Source organism: Chiloscyllium plagiosum, unplaced genomic scaffold (genome assembly GCF_037043375.1).
Source record: "Chiloscyllium plagiosum isolate Xiang-an unplaced genomic scaffold, Cpla_swu_hap1 HiC_scaffold_9, whole genome shotgun sequence".
NCBI lineage: Eukaryota > Metazoa > Chordata > Chondrichthyes > Orectolobiformes > Hemiscylliidae > Chiloscyllium > Chiloscyllium plagiosum.
Window position 1 is genome coordinate 69,376,589 of NW_028270147.1, and position 24,030 is coordinate 69,400,618.

At 38.9% G+C, this 24,030-nt stretch overlaps 1 protein-coding gene across 3 annotated transcripts in view; it reads right to left on the bottom strand.

The window, feature by feature from the left end:
• Positions 1–2,192: 2,192 nt before the first annotated feature.
• Positions 2,193–24,030, bottom strand: part of abl2 (ABL proto-oncogene 2, non-receptor tyrosine kinase) — a 145,577-nt gene continuing 123,739 nt past the window's right edge. For all 3 annotated transcript variants that reach the window (XM_043699569.2, XM_043699568.2, XM_087990759.1), the window contains exons 3-11: positions 22,306–22,601; positions 16,605–16,877; positions 13,966–14,050; positions 12,932–13,109; positions 12,519–12,703; positions 11,505–11,657; positions 10,838–10,927; positions 8,775–8,936; positions 2,193–7,950 (exon numbers count right to left, since the gene is read on the bottom strand). In XM_043699569.2, coding sequence (XP_043555504.1) covers positions 6,239–7,950; positions 8,775–8,936; positions 10,838–10,927; positions 11,505–11,657; positions 12,519–12,703; positions 12,932–13,109; positions 13,966–14,050; positions 16,605–16,877; positions 22,306–22,601 — 3,134 coding nt within the window. In that variant the 3' untranslated portion in view covers positions 2,193–6,238. The remainder of the gene's footprint in view (positions 7,951–8,774; positions 8,937–10,837; positions 10,928–11,504; positions 11,658–12,518; positions 12,704–12,931; positions 13,110–13,965; positions 14,051–16,604; positions 16,878–22,305; positions 22,602–24,030) is intronic.

The window sequence follows — 24,030 nt, forward strand, 5'->3', positions numbered from 1 at the left end:
TTTCAATCTTCCCCGGATTTGGACATGGTGCTGTAGAGGTTTGAAAAATTTCAAATCACTCTTCCTTAAAAAAAGTTGCTAAGATCAACCTATCAAATCCAGCCCACTCAGTTTATCTTCAATGATGGGGAAACTTCTGAAAACAGTTATTTGCTATACAAATAATAGCAACATGGAGAAACATGGATCGATTTGGAAGAGTCAGCATGTATTTAAGGGAAATTATATTCTTGACAACTTTTTAAACAGGCAAAGACGACTAATGAGGGAAAGGATGTTGACGTGATGAACATGGACTTGCAAAGGCGTTTCATGTAGTCCTGTAACAACTTAAGGAAAGTCATAGGTCACGGAATAAAAAGGGTAGTAGCAAAGTGCATACCAAAATTAGCTGAGGGCTAAAATACAGAATATAATGGTTAGCGAGTAGTTTCTAGGCTGCAGGAAGGTTTGTACAGGATTAACCTAAAGGTTGGCATTTGGACCATTGTTTTTCCTGACATAATGATAAGGGCCTTGGTATATAGGGGACAATTTCAGAGTTTTTGGATGACTGAAAACTTGAGAGAATTGTACACTAGTGTACAACTTCAAATGGATATTGCTAAGTTATTTCAGTAAGGCCTTTGATAAGGTTCCACATGGTAGGCTGTTATTGAAGGTTAGTTCGCATGGAATCATGGGGGACATGGCAAATTGGATACACAATTGGCTTGATGGTAGGAAGCAGAGGGTAATAAGAGGAAGGATGATTGTTGGACTGGAGGCCTGTGACTAGTGGAGTGCCTCAGGGTTCAGTGCTGGGCCCACTGGTCTTTGTTATTTATATCAATGATTTGAATGAGAATGCATAAGACATGAGAAGGAATTTTGCAAATTACACTAAAATAGGTGGTATTATGGACAGTGAGGAAGGTTATCAGAAATTGCAGCAGGACCTTAATCAGGTGGGGAAGTATGCCAGGAAATGGCAAATGGAATTTAATATAGAAAAGTGAGAGGTGCTGCATTTTGGAAAGTCAAATCAAGGTAGGAGTTTCAAGGTGAATGGTAGGGCCTTAAGGAGTGTGGTAGAAGAGAGGGACTTGGAGTTCAGTGCATGGTTCTCTGAAAGTGAAGTCACATGTAGACAGGGCAGTGAAGGCTTCTGAAACACTGGCCTTCATCGGTCAGGGCACTGAGTATAGAAGCTGGGAAGTTATGTTGCAGTTGTACGGTATATTGGTGAGGCTGCACTTGGAATATTGCGCTTAGTTTTGGTCACCTTGTTGCAGGAAGGATGTTATTAAACTGGAAAGAGTGCAGAAGAAATTTACAAGGATGTTGCCAGGATTCAAGTGACTGAGTTATAGGGAGAGGTTGGACAAGCTAGGACTTTTTCTTTAGAGGATAGGAGACTGAGGGGGAATCTTATAGAAGTGTGTAAGATTATGAGAGGCATGGATAGTGAATGCACTCAGAGTCTTTTTCCCAGGGTTGGAGAATCGAGGACTAGAGAGGATGAGTTTAAGAGGGGAGAGAATAAATGGGAACCCGAGAGGCTACTTTTTTTTTAAAAAGAACACAGAGGGTGGTATGCATACAGAACAAGCTGCCAGCAGACGTAGTTAAGTGGGTACATTAACAATATTTAAAATACATTTGGACAAATACATGGATAGGAAAGGTTTAAAAGGATATGGGTCAAGTGCAGGGAAATGGGGTTAATGTGAATGAACATTTTGGTTGGCATGGACCGGTCTGGGCTGAAGAACTGTCTCCATGCTATAGGACTGTCTGACTCTCTAATTAGTATCAGTGTAATGCAGAAAAGAATAAAATATGCAAACAGATGAACAAACTGTCAATTTCATGTCATTGTAAGTTATTGTCCAAACTGAAACACATGTCAATGTACTTCAGAACTAACGTGAGACACTAAAGTGTATCAAATATGGAGAGGGGTCTGATCATTAAAGGCATAACAAAAATAAATTTGTTTTCAGCACCTTGAACTTAGCATAGACTTAAAAATTTAACATTTTGTAGCATTGGAAAACCTTACTAACAATGAACTGAAGATATATATCATAAATATTTACCAAAACAATTCTTCATAAAATATTTGAAATACTGATATAACTTTTAACCATGGCATAGAGAAAGAATTTGTCACTTATAGATTCTGACCATATGCACAATAAGCCAGCATCGCCAAAAACAGTTATTTTATAATTCAGTGATAATTTAATTACAAACGCAAACATATTTATAGTACAAAAAGAACAAAATACTGTTTGTGTCATTTAGTGTTCATTCTGGTAGTTCTGCCATCCCTCAAACCCCAGTTAATTCACATATTTACATATCAAAGAGTGTTTAAAAGGCTGGGATAAATTCATTTCCACTTTCTAGCAAAACCTGATATATGTTCATATATACCCAATCAGTCTGCCCCAATCGTACCGCACTATCACTGAACACCTCACAAAAAAAAAAAGGTATTTTCATCAGACTGGGAATAGTGAGGCTCCATTGTTCCCCTTACACATTAACCTGCAATTAAGGATAAACCTTTTCCTTAAACATGCGAGGATAGATAAGCTGATATGTGTGTTCCAGTGAATCACTGAATTCTTGCACATATTAAGGTTTAGAACTACACTGCTACACTCAGAAATGTCATTGTTTAAAAAAGATTCCTTGCTGTAACACATCAACATTCATGACCTGCGATAAACTTCTCTTTCATAAATATGAATGAAGAATTAATAAAACACATTTCAGTATGTTTGTAATGATCAGTATAATTAACAACCTAAGTTGATTACAATTTTGAAAGTTAACATACTTCTGTTTATTCTGCAGTTGCATTGAAAGGATGAAATGGACATTACAATAACCAAATCAAGGCTAACCCTGACTGAGATTACTGATTTGATATGTCACAGCATGTCTGGCTAATAATTTTGAAATGCTAATCTCTACTGGATATGTTGCACGCTAAATCAAATATAAAACTTAAAAAGATTTTCTGACAATTTTAAATTTTAATCCAAATTAAAGAGGCTCCATTCTGCTCCAGATTGATTTTTTTTAAACATGCTGTCATTGTGACACAATAATCTAATTCAATGCAATTTTTCACTATTGGAGGATATTAAAATATTGAGGGGGAAAGCCACAAATGTTTTTTTAAAATCCTTAGAGTGAATCAGATCTCAATTTTAATTTTGCTTTTGACTTTAATTGTGCTTTTTGTTGACCTCTGCCGCATCAGACTGACCTCTGTGAAAGTCTGTCAGTTTGCAATGGTTTATGAAATTAGTACTTCCAAAGAATATGGAATTTTTGGCCCAGTAAAGTATCTCTGCTGTGCTCAATTTTTTCCTTTCATGTTAAATGTGTGAGGTGTTTCTGTTGGGTTGAAGCTTCTCTACAGCTGCACCTGCGTGGACACCTAAACATCCTGACAAATGCAGAAGTATGAGGTCGACTGTTGTATTTTGTGGAGACGCTATTAGCATTAATGCATTTGAAGTTTCAAGGGAGGTGCAGGTTTGTTTTGAACATCACAGTGAAGGTAACTGCAAAAACCAAATGTGCCACAGTCAACAATAGTTTTTCCGGGATTTCAATTTCTTGATAATTCTGGTTTTACCTTTTATAATTAGAGTCTCAGAAATTTTTCAGGCATAATTTTAATGATTTTTATAGTTGTGAGAATTTTAATTATTTTCATGATGTTAATATCATTTTGTTTTTGCAAGGAATTTGAAGTACATGTAAAGGAAGAGACTGCTTGGTCAATCAAGGAGATTTGTTATGTGAAAGCAGTTAACAAAATCAGGATCCATTATCTAGAAATGAGTTTAACCCAGCCTAAATTGCACAAAGAAATGACTGAACCAAGTGGCCTTTGGTATAAATGCACACAGAGTATTTCTGCAAATTATCAGCAGCAGTCTGAATTGACAGTCCACAGGCAATACTGCAAACATGATCAGAAAGTCACAGCACTCAAAAATAAAATAAAAATAAAAATTCTGTATTTCACTGGACACAGCAAGGTTATTCTATGTTTTCAGAAAACAGTACTTTTTTAGTTTGAGAACAAACAGTAGCGCACAGCGGAGGAGCGTGACTTGAGGGGTTGGTATCAAGTTCCTAGAGATCAGTACTGTATGATACAAAGGTATTTGCTTTTCCTAAAAAAATTGACACCACATATTATGAAGTGCTGCCTTTGTATTAACTAGTGCAGTCACAACTCCAAATCCCAACATGAATAAAACTCACCCTTGGTTGCATATCATGATGTTGCCTCTTTGTTCTAGGCACAGTGTAAACATCAACATTTTTTTTCTTTGAAAAGAAGAAATGTTTGCTTTTATTAAATATATGGCCTTATCTGAAATGATCTTGCCTAAGTGCACATGCTTTGGGACCACTTTGAGAGGCAACAATGAGCATGTTGGATGGAGTGTAGCAAGCAGTGAACATTTTAATAATTCTCTGATGCAATTAAATGAATTGGAACACCTTTAAAAGTACCACATACACATTGAGGATCAGTGCTATGATGGCATAGAGAAATACAGTTTTAAGAGTAGGTACACTGGCCTCCCATGGGCTCGTGTTTTAAAAAAAATTAAAAACTGAAAGAAGTTGATGGTAAAATAGCTACATGCTGGAAAGTTGTAAGGACAGCTTTTCAGGGAGAGTGTAAAAATTATATTCCTGGTCACTAATTTGACAACTAGTTGTTTCACAGAACTAATTAGTTAATTCATAGATAGGAACCTGTATTAAGAAGTTTTTCTTTAACAATCGTATAAAAATGGGAAAATGGCAAACATAAATGGTGCAAAACATCAGTATTTGTCATTGCCTGAATTCCTTTTACCAGAGAAACTGGGTTATCTGCACAGGACACATCATTTAAAGAAGTAATTCAAAAATTCTGTAATATTCTTGGTATAATCTATTGCTGTGAACAGAGAAAAAAAACAGATGCAATTTGTTCCTGTGGGACTTCATGACGACCCAGCACCACAGGATGAGTACTTGGGCAGGGAGGAGGGGTTTGCGGTCATTAATATTGACTGTGGTAGGGCTCTGACTTGACTGTGTGCATGATTTAGGGATGTCATTTTCTACACTCACAGCAAACACAGTAGATTCACTTAGCAATCCCAAGGTAAAACAATTCACATTGTCATTCTGAAGTCACAGCAGATTCTGCCACATAACTTGTTTTTCCATTCACCAAAAATAGAAACACGAGGTCCACTCTGAGAAGCAATATTACATAGGCATATCTTTAACCCCAAGACAGTTCTGAGGGACTTTTTGAAGTAGTGTTCCCATGGAATTCCAATACTGCTGCAAAAGAAGACAGGGCATTACAAAGGAGAAAACACTGCTACTTTGGGAAATACAGAAAGAATTATCAACCTGAATTAAATTTACAGGTCTGCTGATATTACAGTTTTGCCTGGCTCAGGCATTGTCAGCAAATTCTATCTGATATAAAGAGGAAGCGAACAGACCTAAGCTTAGATTTGCAATCTTGTCACTAGCATTTCAGTACAGGTTAAAAACGGGTGCATGACTGTTCATAATGTGTTCACCTGAATGGTGAAAAAACACCTGGCAGAGCTGATTACATTCACACTTCAACATGTTGGGGTGGCTGGTCAGAGTTTTGCAACATGTACCAGTACAACAAAGTACCTGTACTACTATTGACTGTGAAGGGAAAAGTGGATTATAAATTATTACCACACGAGCAATAGAAGGACAAAATTAAAGCAAATTGCTAACTTTTTTTTTGATAGTGCATCGGTATGAGTACACAGAATGTGTTCAGTGACAAGACAGTTGTGTTCTTCACTGGACAAAATGATCATAACTACATGATTAGGTTTTCAAAAACTATTAGGTGTTACTTCCTGTTCAAAAGGGAGAAGTCCCTGAGAACTGTCCAGTATGGGGAAAAAAGCTTACCTTGGCCCTGATTCAAAACAGCTGGTTTTGGACCTTTTCCACCAAATGAATTTAATATAGGAGCAGCATTCACCAGTAAAAACTGGATAGTGCTCTCCACACCCTCACTATGCACAGATAGCTCTAATCAGGACTTCACTGATTGAAAGAGATGAATCTGTAAACATTGAAAAGCTGAACATTTTGCTGAGGTACTTCAGATAATAAACTTGAGTCACTAAACCTCACACACACAGTATGGCCGCCTTGGCTACCTCTGCACAATGTCACTTAAGTCTTTAACACATGCCAGTACGTTACTGAGCACAGGATTTGTTGGAAGTCCTGTCGAGGCTGTGCAGGATACCTGGAGCTCATGCAGGCTCTGTTCTAATTTGTTTACAGCTTCACGGAAAGCAAACTTGTTCCTCATTTGCATAATGCAATCCACATAACCAGTACAATGATCAAGCAACCGATATCCTGCTTCAACCAACTGGCTGTTGGTGGTGGACTCTGAGCCACTGTCGATGACACTAGATAGAACCTCAGCACATTCTAATAATGCCTCCTTGCTGATTTTTTCTGTTGGCACCTTCTCCGGTGGCAGCTTGGTTTTTCGCAAAGAAATTCTAGCACTCGTAGTTACAGAGGCCCCATTTGCAAGTTTGGAGGAAGCTACCACAGGAATGGATGAAGCTGGAGGCACTTGAGGGGGTGGCAGAGATGGTCTGGAGATCTTTCCTAATGCAGCCATTGTTGGCCTTTTGCCACTTTCACCATTAATCTCAACCTCTTGTTGTGATGTGCTCTCACAGTCCTCTGCTGTTTCTGTGCTGTTGGGACCGGTGCTGGGAGGAGGCTGCAACAGTTTGAGAGGAGGTGGAGGGGGTGGGGGTGGGGGCGGGGGCGGTGCACATTTTGGTTTTACAAGCCTGGGCCTCTCCCTTTCTGATGCAACCTGGTGCTCTGACAGCAGTTTGAATTTGTTTCCCAGAGAATCTGTTCCAATCAATTGAACTTCTGCAGGAGCATGTTTCAAAGTTGGAGATATCAGTACAGGTACTTTGTGGTTATGAGTTGCTGGAAGAGTTGCAACAGTCTTAACTGGAGAGGACCAACTTCCCTTCTCCACATCCTCTTTCATGCCCACAGATCTGGAATGGCTATTAGATTCTGCTCGCCCAACTTGCATTGAATTTAGATTCTGTGAAAGATCACTGTCTCCATTGCCTACATTTGTCCTGAGAGGTGGTGTTGCAGGACCCCGTGCCAAGAGCTTGGCTTTTGATTTGTCTCTCAATGAGGAAACCCCATCTTCTGCTTTTCGATGTAATGGGTCTGTGAGTCTCCCATGTTCCTCGTCTTTAGAGATTATGGGAATTGGATGTTCTAGTTGAATTCTGTTGCGGTGACAATTTCTAGGAAGAGTCAAGGCTAGTCGATCCAGCTCCTGAAGCCCTGAAGACATGGAAGAAGTAGAATTTGACCGAGGGAAAGGTTTGGTGGCTTCCAAGCTTGAATCATCATTACTTGAAGGCTTCCCAGCTTTTAGGCCAAGTGTCTTTTTTATTAAGCGTGGTGTGAAAAATCCAGCAAATCCTGCCCACCCTCCACTAGTTACACCACCATTTCTTTGAACAGAACCCCTTCCACAGCACCTAGCCTGTGCGTGAGTCCCGTCAGCATGCGACTGGACAAATGTAAGACCATCTGAGTGCTGAAAAGATGAGAAAGAAGAAAAGTTACCCGTTATCTCATATTTCTTGTGTGGGTGGTTCTCCATCTCTCGGAAGGAGCTGCTGCGTTTAGGAGGCATAGGGACAGTTTTCTTCTTCATAAAAGAACTGAAGAAGCCAGCTTTTCTATCTCTAGTAAACAGGGTCTCTTTGCTATCGTCCAGGAGACCACTGGGAGATTTATCTCTTTGCTTACGAGGCAATGCAGGGGAGATGCTACACGGGGCTGCACTTGTTCCCATTCCTATTGGGAAACGAAAAACAAAATAAATGTAACTTGAGATGGAAGAAAACATGCAAGTGTATGATCAATCCACATTCATCATCTTGTTCTGTTTCCCACCACTTTTTGTCTTCTCATTTTCCACCTGGGTCACTTTTATATCTTCCTGCCTTAGTTCAAACTTAGCCACTTATGCGTGGCATTTAATATTGGGACTTTTAAAATGGATTATATTTACATTAATTTCTTAATGCTATAGAAACTGAGTGTGGGGAAACATAATTATATGGAAATTTTTGTACATTACAGTCAAGCAAATATTCATCATTTATGCTTGAGAATTTTATACAGGATGTTGATACTTGACCTGCAATCTCTCTGGACATTGTGTTTAAAATTAAACTCAGTCTTCCAGACTTGTATTGCATCAAATAAATAAACTTGAAGAAATTGCCAAGAATTGCAACTAAATTGCTCACTTCAAACTACATAAACTAAGAGTTGTTGGACAGGTGCCTGGACGTTTTATAATGTATTATTAGACAAAATAAAAGAACTGGCATTTGGACTATCATGGTCTATTACAAAATATGTTGAAAGGGGTTGGGCATGTTTCTGACCCGCTGCCACTTCTATCAAAAAAACCCTTGCTCCTCTGCCTCCAAATTGCCAATTCAAAAATCAGAAAGAGTTTGGTTCCCTGTTGGTGGTATTGCTGACATTGATTTACATTTTTTAAGTCGCTACCAAGTTAGCTAAAGGAAACTTTGCACCAAGGGGAAGGGACTAAGACAGGCAATATAAAGACAGAAAATTCAGAAAACAACCAAAAGGTGGACAAATACCTTGCAATGTGGTTTGAGCCAAAGCAGGATGATCCATGTCCATGTTTTCCTTATTTTCAGCATTTTTCTTTAGTGTTCGGGTTTTTGTTGGGAGCAGGGGTAATTGAAGCTGGTGGGTGATCACAGTTGAAGAAGCCGTTTTTCCAAGCTCTTCTGCAACTTCTGCCAGAGGAAAAGGAGCACAAGCAAGTTTGAATTTCTAGTTTTAGTCTTCAAAACTTATAAAAAATTAGATCAAAGTGAGATAGAAACATAATATAGACCCAGAGGGGGAAAGACAACATGCAAACAAACAGTGGAGCTGTTGGACACATTTTTGAGAATACCTCAGCCAAAGTATGAGGAGAGCAAGGGAGGATTTGACATTCATAAAATCATCAAATCCCTACTGTGCAGAAACAGGTCATTTGGCCTATCAAGTCCACACCGACCCTCTAAAAAGCATCTTACCCAGACCCAACCCACATCCATGTAACCGTGCATTCCCCATGGCTAAGCCATCTACCTGCACATCCCTGGACACTATGACAATTGAGTATGAAGAAAGTGAGGATGGTAGATGCTGGAGATCAGAGTATGAAAGTGTGGCGCTGTAAAAGCACAGCAGGTCAGGTAGTGTCTAAGGAGCAGGAGAATCGATGTTACAGGCATAAACCCTTCATCAGGAGGTGGTGGTGGGGTCTGGGGGGGGAGGAGGGGAAGGCAGCTGGGAAGGTAGATGCAAGAGGGGAGTGATGATGATAGGTCAGAGCAGAGGGTGGAGCAGAGAGGTGGGAAGGAAGGTGAACAGGTAGGAAGGTTGGTTCTGGGATGAAGCACGGGGAGGAGAAATGAGGAAAGTCAGCACTGCCCTCTTGAACTGTCCCACCTGTCCATCATCCTTCCCACCTGTGCTGCAGAATTTAGAAGCTTATTGAATCTTGAAGAAAATGTAAATCAAAGTCAGCAATACCACCATCAGGCAACCAAATTCTTCCCAATTTCTGAATTAGCAATTTGTAAGCAGAATGGCAAGGTTTTTATTTTAAAGCAGCAGCAGATTAACACGCTGTCAGCCTGTACTCATTGACTACACATGTAGGTCTTTTTAAGGGCCTATGAAAGTTCAACGTACCAAATATCATATTGAAGCAAATTAAGATCAGATACATGTAAGGAAAGAAGCGTGCAATATGTTTCGTGGGTGGCATAGTGACCTATCACCATCATTCCTCACCTGCATCTACCTATCGCCTTCATTGCTACCTTCTCCCCCCCCCCCCCCCCCCATCCTTCCAGACTCCTATTTATCTCTCAGCCCCCTTCTCACATGCCTGATGAAGGGCTTATGCCCGAAATGTTGATTCTCCTGCTCCTCGGATGCTGACTGACCTGCTCTGCTTTTACAGTGCCACACATTCCAGCAACTTAGCACGGCCAATCCACCTAACTTGCACATCTTTGGACTATGGGAGGAAACCAGAGAACCCAGAAGAAATCTACGCAGACATGGGGAAAATGTACAAATTCGATACAAACAGTCCAAGGCTGGAATTGAACCCGGGACCCTAGCGCTATGAGGGAGCAGTGGTAATCACTGAGCCACCATGCCACCCACGAAACATATTGCACGCTTCTTTCCTTACATGTATCTGATCTTAATTTGCTTCAATATGATATTTGGTACGTTGAACTTTCATAGGCCCTTAAAAAGACCTACATGTGTAGTCAATGAGTACAGGCTGACAGCGTGTTAATCTGCTGCTGCTTTAAAATAAAAACCTTGCCATTCTGCTTACAAATTGCTAATTCAGAAATTGGGAAGAATTTGGTTGCCTGATGGTGGTATTGCTGACTTTGATTTACATTTTCTTCAAGAATCAATAAGCTTCTAAATTCTGCAGCACAGCAGAAAGTTACAATGTTATACTTAGGACTAAGATTGATTGATATATTATTCATTAGTGTCACCAGTAAGAGATTTATGATCCTCTGTTCCTGGAACATCAAAAAACTGACTACTATACTGAGTTTTGTAAGAAGCATACTACTGAAAAGCATTACATTTCACTGACATCTTTTACCTTCTGAAATACTGGAGTCATGGAACATGGTCTCAAATGCTTGATGGATCTCAGCAAATGATGGACGCTCCATAGGATTCCACTGCCAACCTAAGTGAGGTGAACAGACACATGCTGCAGCTTAGTTTCATACCATCTTCTCACGTGAACATGCAGTTCTCAATTTTTGTGCAATCATAATAGATTTTAAAAGTTAGCTGCGCAATATGATAAATTACCATGGCAATTACAGGAATATTTGATGATGCTGTCACAATTTTATGACATGCTGCTCTAAACTTTAATGAATTTGTCAAGTTCGACTGTAACACAATGCTGCAGTTTTTTTTTCATTTGAAGTATTAGAATTAGGACTATCAATTAGAAACAGTTTTTCAATCATTATATCACCCTTTAGCTATTAAGACAGACAATTATCATTGGTATGACCAGGAAACCCAAAATATCCTAAGACAATAAACTTCAAAACAGAGACAAAGTTTGATGAATTCAAATAATTATAAGAATCACTCGCTTGAAATAGCTCGTCAGTGATTCCATAAATATCTGAACTGATGAGAGATAAATGTGATTTCTATTGGTTATATCAGTATTGACAAACACAAACTATGATTACAGAAAGACCCATCAGAACCATGGTCAAAATTAGCACTTTTTGTTCACTTACATGATCTCATCAGTTCATAGACTTTGGGTGGACAGCCCTCAGGTTGCTCCATTCTGTATCCTTTCTCAAGTAAATCATAGACCTGAGATAGATCAATTCCTGGGTATGGAGACATCCCATATGTGGCAATTTCCCACAGAAGCACTCCAAATGCTGAAAAGAAATTTAAAACAGACAATTTGATAAATGTCAAAACTTCCAGTACACCAATAAAAAATTGGAACAATGAGCTATATTTGCTGATATTGCAAACTCTTCTGATACTCAATACTTTACATACACACTTTTCTTCAGATAAGAAATAATATTCGATTAGAACAAAATTAGCCATTTAACCAAGAGTTTGAATTAATTCTCATTACTGTAATACATTAACTTATTTCTTGTAGCACTGTGCAAATCTCATCTTTAGGTGAAACTAGGATAGTCAGAGAAAATTGTTCAACAAGGCAGTGCAGAGGCAATTCATTTTCCATTTCAAAGTCTTACATGTTGTCTTCATTTTTACATTCTCCTAACAAATTCGTAATTCTACAGTTACATGTAAATTGAACACAAAAACATGTTAAGCATTAATGATAGCCAACCGCAGGGATTGCAGTAATTCAAGAAGGTAGTTCACCAGCAGATTCATGAAGGCAATTAGGAATGAGCAATAAATGAAGACCTAGCCAGTGACACACTCATCCCATGAATGATTTAAAAGAAAAGACAAACATTGGCTAAATGGATTATAGGATTTTACTATCTGCCATTTGTTCACAGCAGAACCACATCCTGCATCAAAAGAACCATACGGTGGTGATATAGTTTTTCAAAAGTGGAGAATTTGGTCGACTGAGACATTCAGAATTCAAGAATTATTTTTAAAAAGTTGCTTTCCTTCCCCTATTCCACCAAAAAAACTAGTTTGGATATTATGTCAAGAGATGAAAGACTAATTTGAGCTCAGTTCTGATTACTGATACTGAGTTTTGTTACTGAGTTTAACATTTGTTAAATCCTTGTACATACCCCACACATCAGATTTTATTGAGAAGGTATTGTAGGCAAGACTTTCAGGTGCAGTCCATTTAATTGGGAATTTGGCTCCAGCATGGGCAGTGTAGGTATCACCTGTCATTAACCTGCTTAAGCCAAAGTCTGCAACTTTCACCACGTGATTCTCACCAACCAAGCAGTTACGAGCAGCCAGGTCTCTGGAATGAAGAGCCAAAAGCTACATGACTAAATGTCCACACAATACTTGCATAAGCAGTTCAGTGGCAAAGCAAATAGCATCTACAACCCAAAATTAATGTCTAACCTTTCTAATGAATTTTCTGATGCACAGTAAATTCACCATGCCAACATATTTGGGACAGACTCAAACAAATAATCTTGGGCTGATTCTAAATCTATGCTTTGTATTCTTTAAAGTGCCTGACCTGTGAATGAAGTTCTTTTTCTCTAGGTATTCCATAGCAGAGGAGATTTGCGTGGCCATGTACAGCAACACAACAGCATTCACCTCTTCTTTGTGGCAATCACGCAGGTAATCCAGCAAGTTCCCATGGGGCATGTACTCAGTGACAATGTAAAACGGTGGCTCCAAAGTACAAACACCTGAAGGCAAACAATTCCACATTAGGTCCATCAATGACTGAAGTACATACATTCCACAGGCAAACAGTAACCAAAACAATCCTGCTTTTATTCAGCACCAGTTTTGTGTGCACAGTCCATAACTTTCTTGAAACCCATCTTCAGTTTTTCTCAATAACTTGCCCTTCTACAACAGTTTACATAGCCAATCAAATGTGTTTTGGAATTTACTCATAAGTACAACACAAGGAACGCAACAACCAATTTTCATATAGCAAAGTTACAAATTGCAATGAACTAACAGTCACATTATGTGATTTTGAATATATCTGTAGAGGCCAAGATATTTGGGATCTACTGCTTTGCTTCACCTAAGTTTTGGGATAATTTATATCCACCCAAAAGGATGAAGGGGGCCTGGTTTGATGTCTGGTGAAAAAGACAATCTCAGAATTCCACCTTTCCAAGGCTCTGCACTGAAATGTCAGCTGAGATTAAGTGCTCAAGATTTGGGCAGGACTGAAATTTTCAACCTTCTAGCTCAATGCTACCAAGACTGATACAACATAAACTTGACGGGGAACGTTCAAGACTGGAATATTGTATCCCAATCTCAAAGGCTCCATTTGTACTCTCACTGCTTCTCACCATGATGAGATCTTGCTTGAAACATTAGCAAGCTTAAATATTTAACGTGCAGCCTAAGCAGAAGACATGAGAAATCGTTTGATCACATTCAGTGCACTGACAATTCATGCATTTTCATGATGGAAGGGCCTGGTAGGATGGAATCTAAGAAATGTGAAGTCAAGTTGTAGATTGCACTACAGTCAACACTTGCCCTCATTACAATACAACTGATTCCAGAAACACTTGCCTAGTAATTGAACCAAGTTTGGATGTTTAATTTCTTTCATTACAGCAGCTTCCTTCAGGAATTCTTCTACCTCCATTGTGTCCTCCTTTTTGGGAATAAAGAGACAATCATTTACTAACTGACAAGATGTACCATATTTGACATAAATTGGAAATCTGTAATGTTGATGAGTTATTTTTACTTGGCACTGATGTGCTGAAGATAATGTGGAATCTACTGATTCCAATACACATGCATATTTCAACAATTCAAATGCTTATCATTACTTTACTTTTAAGCAGCTTTTTTGATTTTATTAAAGGCATACTTTCTTAGATTCTTGGTCTTTCATGCACCAAGTATTAAGCCTAGGAAAGAACGCATTGTGTCCTGCACTAACTTTGACAAAATGGTTACTTAGGTAATCTTTAGGCCAAGTACACATCACAGATCTAAACCTTGTGTTGACTTATTTGCATTGCCTATTACTCCAAACCACAGTGTGCACTAGACAGTCTGTTCCCAACTTTCTCCAATATTACTCTGCAACCAGTTAAAGCAGAAACGGGATTGTGAGACAGTTTGCTCCATTACATGCCTTCTGTATCATATGTCTGGACTCAATTCATGCCTTTCATTTAATGTCACAGGCAGAGCAATAAGGTCATACTTTCTGTATCAGATTGGTTTGATGCTTGCATTCTTTTGACAAATTACATTCTATTTGCTAAAGACATCTGCATATCTAATATTGGTAGATTTTAAGGCATCATTACTTCAATTTCAGCACAAAGCAGATAAAACTTAGCTGCAGAAATATGGTCTTCATACATAAGGGTGCGCTCTCTCCGTAAAGCTCGGAAACATTCTCTACTTGCTATCAGAGCTGGTTTGAATCATTTTATGCAGGAATGCAAGGATATTGCAAAATGTTTTATAACCCACTTGGACTTCTCTGGGGCCAGTTGGCAGAGACATTCGATTGGTAATGCATTTCCTTTCTCCAATCTGATGTCAAGGCATGAGGTCTGAACTGGATATGAGCGAGCAAACATAAAGCTGATGCCCAGGTGGATGACATTACATAAAAGTCAACTTGGTTGACACCTTTCTAGAGTATCTCTGGAATTGTTGCTCTGATATAGAGATTACTTCAGGGTTTGGTCTCATCTTTGAAGAAAAAGAGTTCCTGATTTTTTGAGACTGCCCTCAACATATTTTGCTCACTCTGAAACCACAGATAGTTGCATAACACTAGCTATGAACATGGGGTTTAAACAGCAATTTACAGCTGCACCAGTTAGGCAGTTTAACTAGTTCAAACAATGTCATGAAAATCCTGGACCAAATTTAAAAAGAAAATGTATTCAAGTTGCTTAAGCTGATTGCTGTCAGAAATAAAGCCCCTGCTAACAACATTAATTAACAGGAAGCATAAATCCCAAAATAACACAAGGATTTTACACGGGATTCATCTCAAGGCTGACTTTCCTCATTCTTCTAATCTTATGGTCAAGATTGGAACTGAAGTGGAGTGACCACTGGATGGAGCCATAACACCTTCCATAAACAAGTGTTATTACAATTAATTGAATTACTTAATTAAAAAACTAACAGAATTGAGCACTAAAAAGAAACTTCATTTTGCAAAAAATGGAGGCCTTGCTTTTCAGTAATTAGAAACTGCTAATTTTCTAACCATATAGCTTAAATGTGCTGAAGAAAGCAGATGGATCATAGAAAAAGAATGCCCTACAGAGAAGATACTACAAAAACAAATTAAATATCTGCCCTTTATTCAAATTAAACCACAAAGACCAACAAGGTAATTTCTTCTGAATGAACACAAGCAATCTTGCTAAACCTCTCAAACTCCAATCTCCATCAGATTCTCATCTTTTCCAGTTTCAACATCACATCATCTTTTGAGAGAGAGATTTGAAACTGCATTCCAGTCCTTCGTCAATAATATTGCACTGTAATCACTCAAGCACATGTACTGGAGCTACCTCTTCCTCATTTGCCCATCATCCCTTCCACTATATTCACACCTTTGATATGGCACTGAAATGGTCCATTATCAAGACCAGGAACTCAAATGCCTGCAAACTATCTCCTATTGCCCTGCATAATGAAAAACACCTAGAATGTCTGCATTTAGTTTTTAACAACATGCATAAACACAATTATTAACTAGATAAAGCATTGTATGTCAGAGTTTTTCTCCAAAAATCCAAACTGACAATAAAGAACAGTCTGCAAGTTTTCATTGAAAGCAAATATATTTTAGTCAAAATAGACTGCTGTATTTGCTGACCATAAGCTCTTGGAAACTCAAGCCATCGTTCTCTTCTAATATAGATCAAACAGGTATAATAATTCATTAGATATATTGGAATTGCATGTGATTTGTGAGAAAAGTCTTCAATTCATAACAGAGGACTTTTGTGCCTCTAACTGCACACTTGCACAGGAATAAAGATGACATGGGAAAATTAATTTCTCCAGTTCAATTTATTTACTTTCATAAAGAGATGATGTCTGGAAGTTGGGTAAATTCAAGTTGGAGGTTATAAGCTGCCAATGGGATTGCTAACAAATCTGTATCTCAGCACACCCTTGCCTGTAAAGTTCGACTCTTGTATGGTGTAATATAATACCTTCAGTGTTTTTACAGCAACAGTAAGACTATATTTCTTCCAGACTCCGACGTACACCTCCCCATACTGCCCTCCACCTAGCTTGTGCTTCATTGTGATGTCAGTGCGTTCCATCTCCCACTTGTCATGAATGGGAGAAACTCCGTAAACAGTGGGTTTGTTGCATTTTGGAGCAGGGTAGTGCAGGGTTGTGACCAGTCCGTCAGCCACAGTGGAATGGTGATGAACAAGCTCTGCCAAAGTGTTAAACCGGCTCTCTGCTGTCACGTACACCTGCGGAAAGAAAGCACACCTACTTATTGGATTGATTTTTGCCCAAGTAGCAAAGTAGTTAAAACAAACAGTAGCACTTCCCCCAATACAGAGACTTCACGTGACAGCAATAGAAAACACTTCAGGCTGTGTCTAGATGCACTGCACATGCAGATGAAAGAAAGCAAAACATAGGAAGGTCATTCTGAGTGCAATTTTTAAAATTAAAAAGTTGATTGAGCCATAAAAACCAAACTAGGAGAAAATAAATTTAAAAAATATAAAATAGAAAAGGAAACATTGCTGGGCACGCTGGAGAAAATGTAACTCAGGGCAACAGTAAATTTACATTAATTTAAATAGAATGCATCTGCCTAATTACATTTTCTGTTAATTTTCTTATAGGATCATGCCATCTCATGCCAACGTTGCAAAGTCAAAGGACTAAGTTCTTAAAACTAAAGCATGAACCAATTGCAGTCACATCAACTCAACCACTACCCACCACCTAACCAATTGAGGTTTAATACCATTCATCAAAACTAAATGTCACCAGTCACTACTGTCAATTTAAGAACAAATGTTCGCTTTGACGCAAGTTATTTTCATTTAGAAATCAACGTTGGATATAAGTTTGCTTGCTGAGCTGGAAGGTTCATTTTCAAATGCTTTGTCACCATTCTAGGTAACATCATCAGTGAGCCTCTGGTGAAGTGCAGGTGTTATGTCCTGCTTTCTATTTATGTGTTTAAGTTTCCTTGGGCTGGCAATGACATTTCCTGTGTCAATGTCATTTCCTGTTCTTTTTCTCAGAAGTTGGTAGATGGCGTCCAAATTGACCTGTTTGTTGATAGAGTTCCGGTGGGAGTGCCATGCTTCTAGGAATTCTCGTGCGTGTCTCTGTTTGGCTTGTCCTAGGATGAATGTGTTGTCCCAGTTAAAGCGCTGTTCTTCCTTATCTGTACGTAAGGATCCTAGTGACAGTGGGTCATGTCTTTTTGTGGCTCGTTGATTTTCATGTACCCTGGTGGCTAGTTTTCTGCCTGTTTGTTCAATGTAGTGTGTATAGGGTCTTTCAAGTTCATTAGCTGCTGTCCTAGTGTCTTGCCATGTTGCCAAGAGATCTGGGTAGTCTGAGAATCATTTCCGAGATGTCTTTGATTTAGGGGAGAGAGAGAGGCTAGGGTTTCTGGATGTGTTTTGTCTATTTGTTTGGGTTTGTTACTGAGAAATTGGTGGACTGTGTTCATTGGGTACCCGCTCTTTCTGAATACACTTTTTGGGTGATTTTCCTCTGCTCTTTGTAGTTCCTCTGTACTGCAGTGTGTGGTGACTCGTTGAAATAATGTTCTAATGCAGCTTTTTTTGTGGGTGTTGGGATGATTGCTTCTGTAGTTCAGTATTTGGTCAGTATGCATGTTTTTTCCTGTAGACACTGGTTTGAAGTTCCCCATTGACTGTTCGCTCTATTGTGACACCTAGGAATGGCAGTTTGTTGTTGTTTTCGTCCTTTTGAGAGTTTTATGCCAATGAGGATATTATTGATGGTCTTGAAGGTTTCCATAAATTTGTTTTGTTTAGTGATGACAAAGGCGTCATCCATGTAGTGGACCAAAGTTTGGGTTGGGTGGTTGGCAGAGCTGTTTGAGTTTCTGCATTACTGCCTCTGCTAAGAACCCTCATATCGGAGATCCCATGGGTATTCTGTTTGTCTGTAGATTTGCTTATTGAAAGTGAAGTAGGTGGTATGGTATAGGTCCATTAGCTTGACGAGGTTGTCCTTGCTGATGAAGTTGGTGGTGTTTGGTGTACGTGTCTTTGGTTCTTCTAATAATGTAGTCAGTGTTTCTTTGGCAAGGTTGAAGTTGATTGATGTGAATAGGGCTGTTACATCAAAGGAGACCATTACTTCAGCCTCTTCTATCTTGGCATCTTTGATGGTTTCAGTAATTCTTGGGTGGAGTGAATGGAATGGCATGAGTTTTCTACGAAGTGTTTTAGTCTTTGGTGTAGTTCTTTAGCTAATCTGTATAATGCTGTTCCAGGTAGTGAGACTATGGGTCTGATGGGGGCTCCTGGTTTTTAAATTTTGGGTAATTCATAGAAGTGTTGTGTGTTGGATCCATCTGGTTTCATTTTTTGGAAGTCTGTCTTGTTTAATTCTCCTGATTTCTGAAGTGTGATTTGGTTCTCAAGTTGTGGGGTTGAGCCTATTGCCACCTGTTGCTAAGTGCTGGTATATGCAAGCAGTGCGTTCACTTCGTCAATGTAGTCTGTCTGGTTTAAATTGACTGTCAAGCGTCACTTGTCGGCAGGTAGGATAACAATGTTTTTATCTTTTTTTCAGTCCTTCTAGTACTATCACTACTATCCTTGCATACAGATGAGGAAGGACACCACTTCGACTGGGACAACCCAAACAGAGATACGCATGAGAATTCCAAGAAGCATGGCATTCCAACCAGATCGATTTGGATACTATCAACAAACAGATCGATTTGGATACTATCTACCACCCTCTGAGAAAAAGAACTGGAAATTACATCACCAACACAGGAAATGACATCACCAGCCCAATGAACGCTAAACACACAAACAGAAAGCGGGACATAACACCAGCATTTCACCGGAGGCTCACTGATGATGTTACTTAGTATGGTGACAAAATGTCCGTAAACAAACCTTCTGGCTCAGCAAGCAAACTGACATCCAGAACCTCAACATGAGCAACAAGTCTTCTCAAAACTTGCCAAGAAATCAATCTTATTTATGGTAGCTAATTCGGGGAAAGGGACAAAAATATAGTGTTCTATGTTCAAAATGATAGATGATTTAGACAATAATAATTCAGATGTTATAATTACACAAAACATGCAAGCACAAATTAGTTTTACTCGAGAACTGTGTTGGACAATTAAATCAGAAGTAGATGATATCAGGGCCAGGAGGAGCAGGTAGGAGCTAGCTTTTGTTGATCTTCTGGACTGAATGGTTTGTGTTTCATGGATACTGCATTGTACTATATAACTTCTATTCAACATATACTGATCTGCAGAAATTGATTCTCAACGTGAGATGTGCATTCACCCATTATGTCAATTTTTTTTTCTTCCCGGTGGACAAGGATTAAAAGTTTCATTTTTTGAACACGAGGTTTAATAGTCATTGATGATTAATTGAAACATATGGTCCTTCTGTTTTCAAAATGTGACCATATGATTGGGGCTCATGGGTTTAATTCCAATCATATTTAGAACAGAGAACATCTGGAAGGCTTGTGGAAAAACTCCTTTGCCAAAACTCCATTAGCAGTCACTGAACTCTTTCACAAGAGGGGACTGCAGACAATTGTAAATAATGATGAGATCCAGCATAATCTGTCTTGTCAGTTGCAAGGAGGATCAGTCACTGCATCAACACAAGATGGAGAGAGAAAAAAGGTTTATTTTAAAATTTATTTTCATGGTGACGGAATTGTCCCTTTATTTATTTTCTGAGCACATTTCAAAGCACTTCACAGTCAATGACTTATTCCCTCCCTGAGGAAGGAAACCTGGAAGAATAAAGTCTGAGAAATCTACAGCACAAATAAAGGCGCAAATACCAGCCACCTAATTACATCTAAATACTTGTCAAACGTTATGAGGGTTTTTGCCTCTACCAGCCTTACGGGCATTGAGTTCAAGAATCCAACTACCCAACTGCAAGCCTCCAGCTGATCAATCGACTCTCCCCACACCAATCAACCTTAATACTGGATTAGCACCTCACCCATCTTCTCCACCTCATTTACTCCACCAAGTGCTAACTGGATCCAGACTCTATGGTGATACATGGAATTCCCTAGCTCTTAAAAATTGGGATCATTACAGCAAGCTGCTCCTGATTTGTGTCATACCGTGTCTGAACAGGTTAATTACAGATATATAGAAGTTTACCAATTCCTATGAGATCTGCAAATGACGTCAATAATTGATCATATGACAGCATCCTGTACCAGTTGATCTTCATTAGCAACAGTATCTGGGTGGAACAAGTGCATACATCACAATGATACCTCCTGTTTGGGAAGTCTTTTTTTACTTAATACAGCACGCAAATGACTCACCATCATTCCAACTGGTATGCAAGCTGCTATTGAGTAATTAAAATTGGATCAGTTCCCAGTTTTGGTTAGTTGTCTCAAGTACCTTCTGGCTCATTTTACCCACTTCCATCTCTCCTTGGCTCAACTAAATCAACTTCACACAGTTAGTTTTCCAGGATGAAAATCTCACAAATCTATGGCCACAAATTAAGAAAAAAAACCCCAAATACTTGCCAAAGCTACAGTTTTGTTTGCATTATTTCGGCAAGTTGAACAAAAGGCAATGGATCAATCTATTGCATTGATTCTGAAAATTTGCTGTAAACAGCACTCCAAATTCTCCATTAACCCAGCAATTTGAAGGAAGCACACATAGTTTACAACCTTGAGTTAAGAAGAAAGATTATTGACCTTAAACGTGAACTGTTTTTCTCTCAATAAATGATATCAGGTCTGCTCAATATTAACATTTTCTGTTTTATTTCAGTTTTCTCACATATGCAACGTTTTGCTTTTGCATCGTTTCAACTTGCCTATACAGGAAGAAGTGTCACCCCAAAAGCAATACAAAATTAACTGTGAATTTGAAGCAATGGCATATACAAAAGGTGCATGATCAACTGTTTTGATGTAAAACTGTTCCTCAGTTTAACCAAGAATGACCGAGTTAAAAAATATCTCAACACCAGGTTATAGTCCAACAGGTTCAATTTGAAGCAGCATCCAAATTCTGTATGAACCCAGCAATTTGATGTAAGTACACAGGAGTGTTCCGAAAGTTGGTGCTTCAAATTAAACCTGTTGGACTGAAAACTAATATTGTGAGATTTTTAACTTTGTACAGCCCAGTCCAACACTGGTATCTCCAAATCAAGAATGACAAACAGGCTGCCTTTCATGTCAAGCAAACAATTTTAACATCAACAGAAATGTTTCCAGAAGCCAATTCAGGGCTGTGATCTGTAATATAAATGCACAGATCACTTATCTTTTGGGCAATACATATAACTTAGGGAAGGGATACTTTTTTAATATCTTAGGAGTGCTGCTTTCTCACTGTCTTCTTGCCCTGATTTGTGTAATAGATGTTTCTTCAGTAATCTGATCAGCCTTCGTTTCAGAGAAGCATGAAAACATTTTAAGCACTTGAAAATTGGACAAAAGCACTCATTTTTGAGGATGGTTTTGCAAATTACGAGTACTCCAAATAAAAAGTCAGTCTTTAAAATCTTCTAATGTCATTGTTGCAGTGTAATCCAGTATTTTAACTTCGCCTTTTCCAGATGGATAGGGTGTCCAAAAGCAAAAAAAAACTTAGCAAGTAAAGCAGAGAGAAGGTATACACAAGATCTTTCTCCTTACCTTGGCATCATGTGTTGTATTGATTCTATAGTGGTAAACTCGACCTTCATAGCGGAGGGAAATCGAAAGTTGTCCTGGACTGCTCTCACTTTCCCGCACGAGAAAACTGCCATTGATAAGGCTGCTAAGTAGGTACTCTGCTGCACTACGTGAGACAGGGCCATGGTACCAGGAGTGCTTTTCCAGACTATTTACCGGTGTGATATAATTGCTGGGGACCCATCCCTGCCCGTTCTTCGAACGCACTTCACACCATTCGCCATTCTGATTATAGCATAGCACACGTAGCTTTTCACCTGTTGAATTAGCAGAACCCTGGTCAAAAATTCTGATGTTTGCAAAACAGAAGTTTCTTTTTTTTAAAACTTTGCTTTTCAGTGAAGCCCTATTCAGTGAAAGAAAACAAAAGTCGATTCTAATTATGTCGAATAATAATGAAAATCAAAGATGGAAGACAACAAGCTGATAACGGGAGCATTTTCCAAACTGCCATGGTGTAATTTCCACATTCCATTTAACTATTAGTCTCTGCTTTACACCAACTATTCAATGTCCTGGGCGAAGCAAAAAATGTTGTCTTCAATTTTGGCAGAAGCTTCGGGAATTGTTTGCTCAGCTCTTGGACATCAGAATAAGTTTCAGAATAGTAGGTACAGTGGGAGCTGCTTCCTTCCAACATCCAACCAGTTGGTATTTCACATTGGCAACTATGCGCAACAAATATTTGGGACCCATGCATAGGTCTACACGTTTCAATTCACATCCCAGTTCCCATCTGTATCACTTCTGGGATTTGCCATATCAGAGAGCAATGCATCAACCTAAAGTAGGCTGCAAACGAAGCAGAGCCAAGAATCAGGATATCACTCTGTTATGGACCACAAACCCCCTCAAAATATATTAAGATGGTCTAGACCCTAACTTTTTCTTATTTTAAAGGCAAGTGTAAGGCATGATGTTCTGAGTGCAATTCGATTGGGTCAAACAAACAATCAGGCTTGAAGCAAAACACAATTCATTTTTACACTGTGGTCAAAATACAGATAAAATAAGAAATTAGCTAAACTGTATATCTCTTGAAATACTTAAGATATTGTGTTAGCTACCATTGATTAAATGTTCTAAGATAGTAACATCCCATAAATACACCCTTGGCAGAGGCAAATTCATTAAAATAGATTGTCTCACATGCAATGTTTCTCCAGTCCAGGAACAAAGAACATTCAGAGAGAGAGTGTGCAGAGAGAGAGTGTGCAGAGAGAGAGAGTGTGCAGAGAGAGAGTGTGCAGAGAGAGAGAGCAAGAGCGAGAGCAAGCAGAGAGCGAGAGAGAACTCAAGTGTTTTGTTGCAGCAGGGAGAGATGTATAGCAGCTCTGAACCCCAGCAAATGCTGAAAGTCAAACTAAAATCCTGGTTCTGTAGGAGTTGACCTCACCCCTTTATACTGCTTCTGTTGTTCCAGCTTGTTAAAAAGAAGACAGGCTGTTTACTTTATTGGCTTGGAACAGACTGCTAAGCATCTCTGTCTCAACCTCTGTTCATTAAAAAAAAGAACAAAATACACCTCTTAAAGCCATAGTGTCATCATACCTCCCCCAGTCCTTAAAGAAAATGCAAGAATGGCTTCATTTTTAAAAACCTTTAGCCTTAAGCTATTAGAACACTACAATAAGTGTACGCAATGTTATAGTGCATCTGAATCAGTTTCTTCCACCACTGAACACC